General features: G+C 36.9%; 1 protein-coding gene across 1 annotated transcript; it reads right to left on the bottom strand.

Moving 5' to 3' along the window:
- Window positions 1–449: 449 nt before the first annotated feature.
- On the bottom strand, window positions 450–14,662 carry Paf-AHalpha (Platelet-activating factor acetylhydrolase alpha). The gene is made up of 5 exons (XM_071669362.1): window positions 14,453–14,662; window positions 12,647–12,853; window positions 11,151–11,273; window positions 6,366–6,467; window positions 450–4,798 (listed from the first exon to the last, which is right to left on the bottom strand). Exons 1-5 carry the CDS (start codon window positions 14,516–14,518, stop codon window positions 4,565–4,567), a joined length of 732 nt encoding a protein of 243 aa, XP_071525463.1. The 5' UTR covers window positions 14,519–14,662; the 3' UTR covers window positions 450–4,564.
- Window positions 14,663–15,276: the final 614 nt, after the last annotated feature.

Below are 15,276 nucleotides of genomic sequence, written 5' to 3'. Positions count from 1 at the left end.
ATGCATATGTATGTATACGTTGATATGTATGTGTACGTGTATGTGCGTTTACATGTATATGAGTGGATGGGTCATTCTTCAGGTTCCCTAGTGCTATCTCACTGACATAGGAAACAGCAATCAAGTAAAAAAAAATTTTTTTACAAGTATGTATATATGAGTGGATGAGTCTCTTCGTTTGTTTCCTGGCACTACCTCTTTTCTCACAGATATGGACATGCATTCACAAGAAAATTTGCTCATGCAAATGACAGTTTTATGTATGCCAAAAGTCTTTCTCATACAACAAGCAAAGAGGTGCACACATCATACCAGTCAAAAATACATACATGCCACAAATGAGCAACACACAAAATACCAAAAAAGTGGATAACCTGATTTCAGTAATGGTTATCAAATGATTAATAAAACTAAAAAAAAAATCTTAGGAAATGTTAGAATACAAAAGGTAACTATATAATAATTTAATTATACATAAAACAGTCACGTGCACAAGAGCCTTTGCAGGTTAGCATTGCTGTGTTGCCACCAATGTCACTTTTCCATTATCAAGCACAGTAGTTATACTTCAGAAAAATTGTGGCTCAGAAATTCAAAAGAATCCATAAAGCTAAACTTATGCAGAAGATATCCACTTAATGCCTCGTATATGTATTACAGTTATGAGTTTACGTATTTTGTGAATAAAAAGGACATTTGTCTAACATTTATATAAGCAGATGACTACAGATATCACATGGAGCTACTGTGTTTCCTCTGAAAATACTGACCTGTGACAACACCAAGTACAAAAACAAATGAGATATTTTAGGAATACATGACAATAATAAATTTGTCAGAAAACATCTTGGAAAACAGATTGAGCATGGGGCTCATCACAAGTTCAAAGAAAAAAAACGTTTACCTTTCGATCTCCACTCATACAATAATTTAGTTTTGTACATAGGAAAAGATGTGTGAGCTGCACTATCAATATGACAAGAATGTCATGAAGTAAAAAGACCAACCAAATACATAACTGAATGCTTACATATAATCATCATAACAAATACCAATCTAAAAAGAAGGCACTTTTCAGGATGACCAAAACCTTGTAATAAATGCATTACCTTTCAGGAACCACTCTTCCATTTCCATAGTTTATCTTTGGGGAATGTACGCCCTGAATGCAGAAATCATCAAATAACATTTCAAACTATGTTTGATCAGTGTAATGGCAACAGATATTAAAAACAGGTATATTTTAACAAAATGCCACTTTTTTTTTTATAAATATAGCGTGGAGTCAGCATGCTGTGGAAGGCTCATCTCAAACTTACAGTTGAAAATTTTCTCATAGCTCTGACAATTTTACTCTTGCTAGAGAAAACATTAACCTGCTCAATATGAATACATGATCGAGATTTATTCCCAACCTTGAACAGTTACTGTAAGCTGATGAACCTAGTTCTTAATCTGTAACTACCCATCTCCAGTGACAGTATGTATGAAGATGGTATCTGTTCCTTAAATGCAACTCTGAAGGTGAACCTTGTTTTACACATATGCTGTATATCCACATGTCAATAGGGTGTTACAGACATACTTGGTATGTAACCCCTTGAGTCTGTCTTCAAGCTACGCTAAATTACACGAGATTCTTAAAAACGGCTATGAAAACCTCAACAGTAAAAGTAGTCTAAACAAATGACAGACATTTCAATAGAATGATCAGTTCTTCAGGTATTTCCTCTTTCCATTCAATTTCAAGCATCCCTTTTCTAAAACTTAGAACAATAATTTTCTATGGAAATATATTCCTACTACAGAGACACAATAGTTATAACAATCATCACTTCACAAAGCAGTTGTGTGAAATCAAAAAAGACTTATCTGCAAGATTTTCTTTGGTAATGAAAACTGAAGGAAGCAAGAAAGTTGAGTATCAGTTAGTGAATCAATACACACTGGTGGGCCACATTATCATTGAAAGACAGGTAGCCCACCTTGTAAAAATACAGGGCTACTTGCTGGTATCTTTCATTCTATCGACAATGAAAGGACCTACAACTTATCTTGTAGCCATGTTAAGCATATAAGCAACTGTGTAAACAATGAAAAAATTAATCTATAAAGTTTACAACAGCATGAATGCCATCAAATTTAAAAAAAAAATCTCTTGCATCCTTAAGATCACTACACAACCAATATTTTTATGAATATTTATTTAATAGCTTGCTGTTAAAAATGGGTATCAACCCCAAATATCACTGGCAAAAAACATCAACAACAGTTACATGAGATAATTATTAATCATGTTTTAGCTGGTATGAAGAGATTTGCTATACATGTATTATCTTAACTCCTGCTACCATCTCACAATAATTGAAATGTGCCACATTACAAGTCTATATGTAACCAATTTTCAGTCTAAATCACAAGGCCTATCATTTTGCATGAAAGTATATAAAGACACATGAAGCATCAAAACTCATGAAAGCAGATGGAGCCTATATGGTGTACTAATATATTTTTGTTATAAGGTGCACTAATGTTTAATAGTGCATGAAAAAAGTAAATTTCATTACCAAATCCATTATGAACATATCATTAAGACGATTTAAGAAAGTTATCACTGCAAAAATAAACCTTATTATATTTACTGCCATTGCAAAAATAATTATTTCACAGTCACTATCAAGGAAGTAACTTATTAACATAATTATCAATCCAATACACACATTTATCATCAAAATTTACCAGAGGATTGATACTTAAATGAGAAATATTACAAAGTACACGATCCAGGTTTAACAACACTACTGAACAAAGTGATGATACCGAGTGTACCCTGGGAACTACTGTACCAAGTGCTCCTTCATTCATTAACAGCAGTCTGTGGGTGCAAGTACTAGGTGGACCACGATTTAATTCACCGGGACTAGATTCAGCACCTTATATGAACACAAATATTATGCCCCATAGTTAACTGCCAAAATACTGTCATAAAAAAATACTAGCTGCACTGCATACAGAACACAAAGCAATTCACATACATTTCCTTCATTCAAATACTACATGAAAATTACTTTTATACTGCTAAAACGTGTGCACAGACCTGAACCACACAGTACTGTCAAATACACTTAAGACATTAAGCAGCTGCACAGGTGCAATATATAAAAAGGAAGGAGAAAATGTAAAGTAAAAATAACAATATCATTAATAACAAAAAATTAAATAATGAAAACATAAATCACTTAAAATGTATCACAGGAACAGGCTTTGCAAGTCCCTCTGTTCAAGACTTTGGTTTATAGGAATGCATTGTTCACCACAAGCCTGGTGCAGGCGCCCCTAGTTGCACCTTGACAACCCCTAGCAAAAGCTGCTTCTTGTAGAGCCTCTTCAGCTGTATGTGTTCATAACACTGGAAGTTACCCAGGGTAAAATCTGTAAGTCATTTCTGCACAATTTGGTCACTGGTTGTAAAATTTTCAAAGTTACAAATAAACAACCCTGACTTTTACAAAGCAGAGATTGTCAAATACATCTGAACACACTAGTCAACTTTCAACTCCTGCCTGTTCATCAGCAGAAATTTACTGTCTATACAACCTCCTCCTGTATAATACAGAAAATAGCATCACAACAATTGAAAATTATTAAATGTAGATTTGCATTGAAGAAAATCCACACCTGTTCCATTATTTGCAATCACTAAACTTCATTCCAAATGATATTGCACAAACTGTTGCATACACATAACCATTTTATGAATGCTTTACACCCACCAAGGCCTATTAAGATTACCCCTGACAAACATGTTCATCATGGATTGCATACGTAAAATTACAAAAAATACTTAGTTACCTTTTAATAGGGTACAAGAATGTCTTTAGTTATAACCACTGTAGGCAGAAAGCTTCTGTTACATACACCTCATTGAAGGAATTATTTCTAGTTTTCTCTTTGGTTGATGTTTGTCCTGAACATGATTAAATAGAAATTTTCAATATAAATATCTTATATTGGTCCACAAGAGCACAGCTTCTTAAACACAAAAGTAAATAGCTATGAGATTCACAAGTTATATCAATCAATCTAATATCAGCAGAGATAAAAGAGGTCAGTCATATTTGCGATACAATGTAAGCAATAGCAAAAAAGGAGCACATATGATGTGTAATTATCATGGGAAATTCTGAGGAAAATGCCAGTTTTTCACATCAGAAGATACAATCAAGGATCTGTACAAGTCCTGATGATAATAAATTCTAAGCAAGGCTGCCTGAGGCTTGAGACCTTCACTTTAGCTCTCCTAGCATAAAATGAGAGACGGGGTTGTATGGCAAATTTATAAAATGGTCCTATTGTTAGTCATGTCACAAATGAGAACACTATTGCATAAGCAGGTCTCATAGGTAGTAATGCAAATAAAGCTAAGGTGTAGAGCAGTGTTGTCACAGGGCCTAAAATAAGAAGCAGTTGTGTTACAAGCATCTGATGTCATGGTCAAGGTTGTCAAGAAAGCAGGGCAGTGGTGTTGATCTGCAAAGTGGAGCCATACAGTGCAATACGTAAGCTACTCAGCACAAGATCCTGGGTTGTTGTCTACTGGGGGATTATCTGATGCTGGGGAGGCAAGGGTGGCATCATTGAGTAAAGTGTCATTTTCATGCAGTAAATTGGTCAAAAGCATGTAGACTGGCTCAAAGGCACGTCGGTAACCCTGCGATGTAAGATGCAAATAGTCATACATATCTCGATGATCTATGGTTCCATCTCCTAAGACCAGGTCACGTTCAATATTAACCACCTGCAAAAAGAAATAAATTATTATGATAAACCATATGACAGCAAGGAAATCGAAATCCCACATTCTAAAAATAATTCTAATAACTTAACAGCCAAAAACTACAAAACAGCAGCACCTCACTAATGTCCGAGTCATTGCTGGACAACTATAATTGTCTAGCAAGTCTGCTACGGCTTTTGAGGGTTACACGTATGCAAGTTTCCCCTCTTGGCTATCACTGCAGTAAAGAACCTATAGATTAAAAAAACAATGCATACATAAGTACATGTAGGCGAGTAAGGATGGGACAAGATATCTAAATCTACCTATATCTATCTGCCTGTTCTCTTCAGGAACTCCCTCAAGGTGGCCATGGATAAAGTCTCCAAAACAAGTGATCTCCAGTGCCACTTCACAGTCTTTAGTATCTTACCTTTAACAGGACACTGGCAGAGGGCTACTCCACTGCAGCATTTCCAAAGGCTCCTGCCTAATGTTCCCACCGACTTCTTCCACCCAATTTGTTTACCTAATGTTCCTGCCAGATATTCAAACCTACTACTTCTACCAAATGCCCTCATCTAAAAACTGCTGGGCGGAATTACATTTTCGTGTCAAGTTCATTTTTTTTTCTACCAGACAAACCGGTTGTGGGCCAATGAGCCCTCCTCTTGTCTGTCTTTCTCATGTAAATCTAATGTTTCTATTGAATAATCTTCTTTAATGTTCCTGCCTACTACTTCTATCTATTTGCTCCAAACCTTTTGCCAAAGGAAGGGCTACCACATAGCATTCACCACAGGAAAATCTAGTTATGAAGAATGAGTTGTGCAAGTTAAGTGTTGTCTTATGTGTAACAAGGAGAGACTATGTTTGTGGACAGAATGCCAGCAGTCTACAAGTGAGTGAGGCACAAAGAAAGGACAGCTATCTGGGTCAGAGGAGTGTGATTTGACAACTGCCGAGGTGCTGGCTCACTACGTAGCCGTCACTAACTCTTCCAATATCTAGGCAGGTAGTACCATTAATATACCTCCCTAGTCAGCGGCTGCCTACCAACTACTAACTACCTGAGTGAGGAGGTTAACAGGCATCATTGGATTATGTACTACACCAAATATGTGGAGAGGATAGGCTGATGGATTTGAATGTGCTAAAGGGGCTGAACTCTTTAACTGCATTCCCATTCAAATGGGGTGGATCAAGTGCATAATCAGTGGAAAGTGACAGCCATAACCCATGTCTAGTGTGGTATAGGCAACAAACCCTTCCATTTTACATTAGTTATTTAATGTTCACTTTACACACCAACATGGTTTCTCAAGTGAGACTTAGCATCATTTATATTTCCCTCATTAGCAAAAAAATGCCTGCACTACACAGAACCATCATCATTCATTCCCAATGAAAATGCACTCACTATATCTGTCCATCCCTTCTTGTACTCCCATGATTTTCTCTCAACCTTCATTAGCAACAAAGATTCACACAAAAATTCTAATAGTTTGAAAATACAAATATAGCAGAGACAGAAAATCTTAACAAAGTATAAAAACTACAAGGATAATGCAAATCTACCCTGATTCACCTGGCATAAATCAATTTGACGCACAGATTCCTTTATGAGAGCATTGACTTGGCTGTTCTTCTCACGCAGGCGGTTGGGTTTTTCTCCTCGAGGCAAGAGTGTCTACAAAAAAATGTTACAAATCAGAATTCATATTTCATCTCTACAGGCAACCTAATAACATGTAAATCAGATTAGCTTACTAGCATAGCTGACTAATTTACTCAAAATAATCACATAACTGACAATGCTTCTCTTATACAATGAAAACTAAGATCTGTAAACCTCTTCTGAATATGAAATATAAAAATTTCAATAAAATAAAATGCTAATCATGCAACCAACTGTCTTCTTCATTCAAATACATTTTAACCCATAATACTGATTAACTAATGTACAACCTACTAAGGTACTATTTTTCCGAATCAATCTTAACCACTTAATAAGTATCCCTATTTGATAAAAGTCTTAGCAGGGCAGTTTATGCAAAATATATTACTGTGATTCTTTACCACTTTCACACAATTGTCCACACAAACACCTTTTACCAGCATACCACCTTTCCTCCCCTATGGAAACAATCCAACAAACATCTGATAGAGCACTTGCTTGGTGGTAAACAAGTTCTACCTTCAAAAATAAGGTGTAATCAAGTAGATATCTACAGCACACAAAACAATGACAAAATAAATACATGCATTCATGATCCAATAAGCACTATACAACTGCCCTCCCAATCACTTCCTAAGCATGTACAATTTGCCCTTTATTGTTTGAGTTGTGAAAACCAGTGATTCCTCAAGCATTACAAACACTACTTCAACATATCAAATTGTCCCTCATGCACAAGATGAAAGAATACGTCAGTAAGACACTGTAGTCTTTTTAGACAAGATAAACTTTTGCATTCTTCATTCTTTTGTAAAGCCCTTTTCATGCTGAAGTAACCCAATAAGTCTTGGGTTTAGGGAAATCTACTTCTTTTCAGCTTACAGTATGTTTCTGCAGTCATACTCAGGAGTCTAGAAACCTGAGAGGACCCTGAGAGGTTACTAAGCAAGCTATCATTTTTATACAAACAATATCAGGACCACTTCACCACAGAGGACTGGGAATATAACCCAGGACCCCTAAATCCAGTCAAATATGAAATATTTTCATGATACCAAGACTAACTAATTCTCCTAGATTATGTAAGAATCCTATCTTTAGATTAACTGTCTATATCTATATTTCTGATGCCCATTCCATACAAGAACTCCAATCAAGGCAGTGGCCACAGCAAAGGTGTTTCACCTATCTCTTTCCTTACATACCTCCCTCACATATAACCATTCTAAGAATTCTTCCATTATTTCTCTTCCTTCAGCTCAATTTCCCCTTATGAAAAGTTGTCTTCCTCAGCTACCAACCTCTTTAATCGTACTATCATATACTGATATGTTCTCAAAACCTCTTACTGTGAGAGATTTGAGAAAGCAACCATTTTACCAAAATTTATGACAATTGAAATCTGGTGTTCAGCACATAGAACATTTCAGTAGCCAAACCAGATAATTTCTTCAAAAAACTTCAAATCACCAAGAGAAAAAACTCTGACAAAATTCAAACTTTTTTAAACACAAACATACTTTTGCACATTAAGAATCTCTCAAAATAAACATCTTTCCATAAAGATATTTAACGTTACTGTTAAAATAAGAATCTGCTCATTAATAGAACATCCATTTTTTCAAACCATGAGATGGATATGCTGCCTATCTATCTTATATATATATATATATATATATATATATATATATATATATATATATATATATATTTTTTTTTTTTTTTTTTTTTTTTTTTTAATACTTTGTCGCTGTCTCCCGCGTTTGCGAGGTAGCGCAAGGAAACAGACGAAAGAAATGGCCCAACCCCCCCCCCATACACATGTACATACACACGTCCAGACACGCAAATATACATACCTACACAGCTTTCCATGGTTTACCCCAGACGCTTCACATGCCTTGCTTCAATCCACTGACAGCACGTCAACCCCTGTATACCACATGACTCCAATTCACTCTATTTCTTGCCCTCCTTTCACCCTCCTGCATGTTCAGGCCCCGATCACACAAAATCTTTTTCACTCCATCTTTCCACCTCCAATTTGGTCTCCCTCTTCTCCTCGTTCCCTCCACCTCCGACACATATATCCTCTTGGTCAATCTCTCCTCACTCATTCTCTCCATGTGCCCAAACCATTTCAAAACACCCTCTTCTGCTCTCTCGACCACGCTCTTTTTATTTCCACACATCTCTCTTACCCTTACGTTACTTACTCGATCAAACCACCTCACACCACACATTGTCCTCAAACATCTCATTTCCAGCACATCCATCCTCCTGCGCACATCTCTATCCATAGCCCACGCCTCGCAACCATACAGCATTGTTGGAACCACTATTCCCTCAAACATACCCATTTTTGCTTTCCGAGATAATGTTCTCGACTTCCACACATTTTTCAAGGCTCCCAAAATTTTCGCCCCCTCCCCCACCCTATGATCCACTTCCGCTTCCACGGTTCCATCCGCTGACAGATCCACTCCCAGATATCTAAAACACTTCACTTCCTCCAGTTTTTCTCCATTCAAACTCACCTCCCAATTGACTTGACCCTCACCCCTACTGTACCTAATAACCTTGCTCTTATTCACATTTACTCTCAACTTTCTTCTTCCACACACTTTACCAAACTCAGTCACCAGCTTCTGCAGTTTCTCACATGAATCAGCCACCAGCGCTGTATCATCAGCGAACAACAATTGACTCACTTCCCAAGCTCTCTCATCCCCAACAGACTTCATACTTGCCCCTCTTTCCAGGACTCTTGCATTTACCTCCTTTACAACCCCATCCATAAACAAATTAAACAACCATGGAGACATCACACACCCCTGCCGCAAACCTACATTCACTGAGAACCAATCACTTTCCTCTCTTCCTACACGTACACATGCCTTACATCCTCGATAAAAACTTTTCACTGCTTCTAACAACTTGCCTCCCACACCATATATTCTTAATACCTTCCACAGAGCATCTCTATCAACTCTATCATATGCCTTCTCCAGATCCATAAATGCTACATACAAATCCATTTGCTTTTCTAAGTATTTCTCACATACATTCTTCAAAGCAAACACCTGATCCACACATCCTCTACCACTTCTGAAACCGCACTGTTCTTCCCCAATCTGATGCTCTGTACATGCCTTCACCCTCTCAATCAATACCCTCCCATATAATTTACCAGGAATACTCAACAAACTTATACCTCTGTAATTTGAGCACTCACTCTTATCCCCTTTGCCTTTGTACAATGGCACTATGCATGCATTCCGCCAATCCTCAGGCACCTCACCATGAGTCATACATACATTAAATAACCTTACCAACCAGTCAACAATACAGTCACCCCCTTTTTTAATAAATTCCACTGCAATACCATCCAAACCTGCTGCCTTGCCGGCTTTCATCTTCCGCAAAGCTTTTACTACCTCTTCTCTGTTTACCAAATCATTTTCCCTAACCCTCTCACTTTGCACACCACCTCGACCAAAACACCCTATATCTGCCACTCTGTCATCAGACACATTCAACAAACCTTCAAAATACTCATTCCATCTCCTTCTCACATCACCGCTACTTGTTATCACCTCCCCATTTACGCCCTTCACTGAAGTTCCCATTTGCTCCCTTGTCTTACGCACCCTATTTACCTCCTTCCAGAACATCTTTTTATTCTCCCTAAAATTTACTGATAGTCTCTCACCCCAACTCTCATTTGCCCTTTTTTTCACCTCTTGCACCTTTCTCTTGACCTCCTGTCTCTTTCTTTTATACTTCTCCCACTCAATTGCATTTTTTCCCTGCAAAAATCGTCCAAATGCCTCTCTCTTCTCTTTCACTAATACTCTTACTTCTTCATCCCACCACTCACTACCCTTTCTAAACAGCCCACCTCCCACTCTTCTCATGCCACAAGCATCTTTTGCGCAATCCATCACTGATTCCCTAAATACATCCCATTCCTCCCCCACTCCCCTTACTTCCATTGTTCTCACCTTTTTCCATTCTGTACATATATATATATTCTGTATATATATATATATATATATATATATATATATATATATATATATATATGGGGATAGGGGAGAAAGAATACTTCCCACGTATTCCCTGCGTGTCGTAGAAGGCGACTAAAAGGGGAGGGAGCGGGGGGCTGGAAATCCTACCCTCTCGTTTTTTTTTAATTTTCCAAAAGAAGGAACAGAGAAGGGGGCCAGGTGAGGATATTCCCTCTAAGGCCCAGTCCTCTGTTCTTAACGCTACCTTGCTAATGCGGGAAATGGTGAATAGTATGAAAAAAAAAAATATATATATATATATATATATATATATATATATATATATATATATATATATATATATATATATATATATATATACATATATATATATATATATATATATATATATATATATATATATATATATATATATATATATCTGATGCCTTTTCCAACTAGAATTCCCTCAAGAGGATCGCCATGGCAATAGAGTCTTCATAACTAGTGGACTCCAGAGCTGCTACCTTGCTTTACATAATGGAAATGGCACCATAATCAAGTAAAACAAACAACTCTTTCTTCATCATTTTATAGTTATCACCACTATTTGGATAAGGGTCTGTTTATTTTTGTCCTGAAATTACAAACAAACACACACACAAAAAAAGAGGACAATACTTACAAGAACAATAATATATGTTTGCGGTTGCTTTTCTCGAATAGTATGACATATTTCTGTGATACCTCCAGCTACTTCCCCAGCTGAATGACCATGATTATTGGTCCCCACCAACACCACAACAGCCTGTAAAATAATAACCAACACATGTTATCTAACTTTTAAGACCATAAACTGTTTGTAATCTGTCAACCCATGTCATCTGTAACTCTAATATGCTACTACCATAACTACCCACTAAAGACCAACTAATCATGCACATAATGTACTCGACTATGCTCACAAACCAACTTTTTATTGTCTCCAATCTTTTTATACAAAAAAAACTCTAAATAATATACATGTGGTGTCTTCTTCAAATTTATACCTGCAGGCATTTGTACACACAGCACACCGATTCCCTTTCTAAATCCAAATAAACACCTTACTACTGATGGTCAAACGTGTAATTGTCCTCATGTACAATATGCCATCCACTTGATACAAGACAGATTTTGCCACTTAATATCCTATCTACTTAAATATATTAATACCTTACAGGGTCCTTTACAAAGATAATGTTACATGCAAATAAAACAGATTCATGCATGCAAGATAGTTCATTATCTATGTCATTACAATAGCCTTACTCATAAAGGAATGTGTTGGGAGATGTCTGATACGAGCAACATGGGTGTACTAGCTTCAAGTGAAATTAAGTTGAAGGGAAAGGGTTAGACTGGCCTGGAAATATCCAGAGATAAAGTGTGAAGTGCTAGCAAAGGAGAAAGTAGCATTTCAGATGAAGTTGTGAGATCATGTTAAAAAGCATAAGGAGAGAAGTTCTGGAGTGGTGTGGGTGAGAAAACTAAATTGTGAGAGATACGTGACTGTCAGAGATCACGTAACTGATAGCAACATGAGTATAGAGATGGATGCTCTCTAAGAAGAGCTGAGTTAGTGCTTTGCCAATCTTGATGCATGAGATGGAATCCTCATGGCATGGGGTCTGAATGCATGAGTGGGTAATATGACAGTTGAGGACATAATTACAGGGCATGGCATACCCAGACTTCATGCAAATAGTAAACAGAGTGATGAGCTGTACACTTAAAAAAGGAAAGATGGTTGGGAATATGTGTTTTGAAATGTAATGCATATATGCATATATAAATTTAAGTTGATGTATTCTTCATTAGATAATAAAACCTGCTCTCTGATTTTTTTGTTTTTTGTAAATTGCACCTAATCATGCACTAGTTAAAATCTAAATATCATTTTGAGGAAGTACTGAAGAAAGTGGGCTCAGTTACAAAAATCTCAAACTTTTGGTCCAGATAATCAATTCCCGTACATTCCCAATTAGTCTCTACAAAAATGAAATACTAACATACAAATCTTCCAACACATATATCAAACAATAAACATTCATAATCTTTTATGTTAAACACGGTATTCTTCTTGTACATCATCAACATACTGATGATGCTAAAAGTCAACCGTAAGCGTCTTAATCATACCTTTGGTTTTATATACTCCAATTCTCCATTCCGAAGTCGCCAAAGGACATGCTGTGTTTGGTCGCCCCCAATACCAAAGTTCAGACTATGCATTGGAGCAAACCACTTCTCCCAGAGGTCTGTAGACTGAAGGTTTGCCACTAATGAGTCTCCCACAAACACCACATCAGGCTCCATTTCTCGTGCTTGATTAACGAACCTGTTATGCTGAAATTTTTATACCAAATTTAATCATTTCCTATTCAAAGAAAGCCTGTACAACAATGAGATCATACGAATGATTCCTATATCAGTGCAAAGCCTGTTCCTTATACTATACAAAAACTTGGTTTTCATAACTATGTTGGAAAAATATGATGAAAGTGATGTACACAGACAAATATAAACATGGTTGTCTCTCTCTTCTAATTTCCTTACGAGTGACCTAGGACACTGCACTATGCAAGGATATTTTAAAACATGGACTTTTCCAGTAGCTCGAAATGCAAACTTTCATTCTGCTATGCAAAAAATTTAGTTAGATCCTACCTTGGGGATGTCAACTTGGTTTGGGTCCCCATACAAGATGTCATACTGAGAAACAGAAAGTGTACAAAGAATGGCAACAAAACAACCCAAAATGAAAAACCTCGTTTTCAGAAAAAAAACTGCTGTACCAAAATTAATGAAGAATGTGTTGAAGTATAAAAAAAAAGAAAGCAAGCACAGACAAAATGAGAGAGTGTACATTTCTGAAACTATCAATAGACAGCTCAATGACCTAATGATAGGAAAATGTTTGATAACTTTATCACAAAAGGCTAAAACATTACTCCAACAAAATTTGCAAAAACTAACAATGGCCAAAACACAGAAAACCTTACCAGGACATTTATTTAAAATACCAGACAAACATTAGTACTTAAAGAAATTATCAAAAAAATATCGAGATCAGAGACTCTTGCATGATGATTTAGAAAAAAAAATACAAGGATACACATGAAAATTAAGACTAACGATACAGTCTGGTGAAGGTAGACCTCTGGGAGACTGCACTTTGAGAAATTCGCAATAGTATCCTTCCATATTCTATAAGCAGCATAAAATAAGAAAAATGAAATAAAAGTATACCTACATATCTATCTATCTATCTATCTATCTATATATATATATATATATATATATATATATATATATATATATATATATATTGGTCAAGTCAATGAAAGTAAAAACTATATTGCTTTTTTTTTGTGTATATAAGGCCATGTTGGCCCACATGGTGCTGCAGGAATAACTCATGACTGTGTATGTGGGATGTCCAGGGAAAGTGATGTACTACCATGATACTACGACTCGTGTGAGTAAGTGTATATGGTCATTAGGGAAGGTATGGAGCTGTTATTCGGGTCCTTAAGAGCAGAGACAGCACTGGGGCTTGTGTGGGTGGGTGTGTACGGTGATCAGGGAAGATCAGGAGCAGTTAACCATAACTCTATAATCAGGGACAGTACTGCCACGTCTGGTATTCATGGATGCTCTAGAGCAAACTTATGTTAGACGGTGTGAAGTGAAACAGTTCAGTTCTCCAGGAATGCAGCCTAAAGTTGGCTGAAGCTGTGTCACACGTTCCATGACCTCCTATAATGACTCTCTCATGAATGTTGTTTAAATCATAATGTCATAATCCTATAACTAAACTGCTTCCAACCCAAATCCATAATATAACAAAGTTTCTCATGCAAGCCAACAGCACAGTCATGAAACTATGACAATCCTGGTGAGGCAGTGTCCAGGCTGCTGGTCCCCGCCCTGCTGAGCACCCACCATGCTGAGCCAGCGCCCATCCCCCTGCACATCCTCTAGGGGCGTGGGCACCGCTGCTGGGTTCATCCTGACGACACCAGGACCACCGAAGCTGGTCTCCAACACCAAACTGGCCAATTAACTCCACCAACACCCAGATCACTATGGCACCAACGAGCGTTACTCTCACTCAGCCGATGACAACTGCTCTGGCGAGTTGTAGCCAAGCCAAGCGCCACGGTTGCCATGGATATAGCCAGAACTGCTAACGCCAACTGCTAACGAAATGAAAGAATTATTAATTGAAATAACAATAAACCAGAAACAACACTAAAGTTTTTTATAGAATAAATTGATAAGAAAAATGCTGAAGATTACTGTGATACATATGAATGTATTACATGTCATAACAGTGATGAAAGTTTTCGGTTCAAAAACCTTTATTTCGCATAACCTAATAAAGTTTAGAAACAAGCATCAAATATTCTTAAGATTAACATTCTTTCAAACCATGAAGGGTACTGAAGCTTCGTAAACTGATTACAAAGGACAGTATGGAAACTGATCGGTGTTTGCTGTGAACCATGAGAGCAATTATACACACCTTAGGTATATACCAGGCTATGGTATTATACAGTAGTCACTCACCTGCCACTAATGAGGATAGGTTACATATTGTATTATTGATTATTAGAGAGGCACCCTCTTCTTGGTTATTTGTGTTTAAAGCAGAGGCAATCAATATAGTCTCTATGGCAATGCATGAATAAAGATTTTTTTTTATTCTTCCTTTATATGTAACATCTAGGTGAGGTGTTTCAGGGGAAACATCAATAAACTACTGA

This window comes from Panulirus ornatus, chromosome 14 (assembly GCF_036320965.1).
Source record: "Panulirus ornatus isolate Po-2019 chromosome 14, ASM3632096v1, whole genome shotgun sequence".
Classification (NCBI taxonomy): domain Eukaryota; kingdom Metazoa; phylum Arthropoda; class Malacostraca; order Decapoda; family Palinuridae; genus Panulirus; species Panulirus ornatus.
Note: the sequence above shows the minus strand (reverse complement) of the source record. Positions and strands in the feature narration are given on the sequence as shown.